Source organism: Trichechus manatus, unplaced genomic scaffold, assembly GCF_000243295.1.
Source record: "Trichechus manatus latirostris isolate Lorelei unplaced genomic scaffold, TriManLat1.0 scaffold00050, whole genome shotgun sequence".
NCBI lineage: Eukaryota > Metazoa > Chordata > Mammalia > Sirenia > Trichechidae > Trichechus > Trichechus manatus.
The window spans coordinates 13,786,466-13,787,294 of record NW_004443986.1 but is presented as its reverse complement, the minus strand read 5'-3'; the positions used below and the strand labels follow the sequence as shown (position 1 = coordinate 13,787,294).

General features: G+C 62.2%; 1 protein-coding gene across 1 annotated transcript in view; it reads left to right on the top strand.

The window, feature by feature from the left end:
* Positions 1-532: 532 nt before the first annotated feature.
* Positions 533-829, top strand: part of HOXA3 (homeobox A3) — a 2,736-nt gene continuing 2,439 nt past the window's right edge. Inside the window, 1 exon segment of the mRNA XM_023732270.1 lies at positions 533-829. This exon segment is cut by the window's right edge and continues 12 nt beyond it. Within this exon segment, the coding sequence (XP_023588038.1) occupies positions 533-829 (297 nt within the window).

Genomic DNA, 829 nt, shown 5'->3' with positions numbered 1-829 from the left:
ACGCCCAGAGGGGAAGGAGTTGCGGGGCCACTGGAGGCGGCTAAGGAGCAGAGAAGAAGGGACACCCCAAGTTCCTCCTCCCCTGGAAAAGAAGGATCCCAACCCTGTTCCTTTCCAGCCTGTCGGACCTTTCTCCTTTTGGATGCTGTATCCCGAGGCTCGGCTTCCAGCCCTCACTCACTCTCCTCTTTGCCCGGAAAACCCCCCAACTCCAGACGCAAGTTAAGCAAATATTTGTAGCTGCCAGTAAATTCCAGCGGCTTTTTATAGCGCGGCTCCCTGCGCCCGGGGCCAAGTCGTGCTGCTAAATATTGCTGACCACTTTTTCTTTTATGGCTTTCATGTCACTTAGCTATTGAGAGTAAGATGGATTTGCGCCGAACCCTCACCGCGCTGCGCTTCTCGCCCCCCAGGTCTGCGCGGGGCGGCCATTGGCGGCGGAGCGTCACGTGACCGCGGGGGCGTGCCAATGTGCGCCCTCACGGGTGTCAAGCCCTGTCAGAGTGTGCGATCAGGATCGTGAAACAACGCGATGCAAAAAGCGACCTACTACGACAGCTCGGCGATCTACGGTGGCTACCCCTACCAGGCAGCCAACGGGTTCACTTATAATGCCAGCCAGCAGCCGTACCCGGCGTCCGCGGCTCTGGGCGCCGACGGCGAGTACCACCGATCCGCCTGCTCGCTCCAGTCGCCTGCCAGCGCCGGGGGCCACCCTAAGGCACACGAGCTGAGCGAAGCATGTCTACGCACCCTGAGCGGCCCTCCCAGCCAGCCCCCAGGCCTGGGCGAATCACCCCTGCCCCCACCGCCGCCCCAGGCCGCGCCC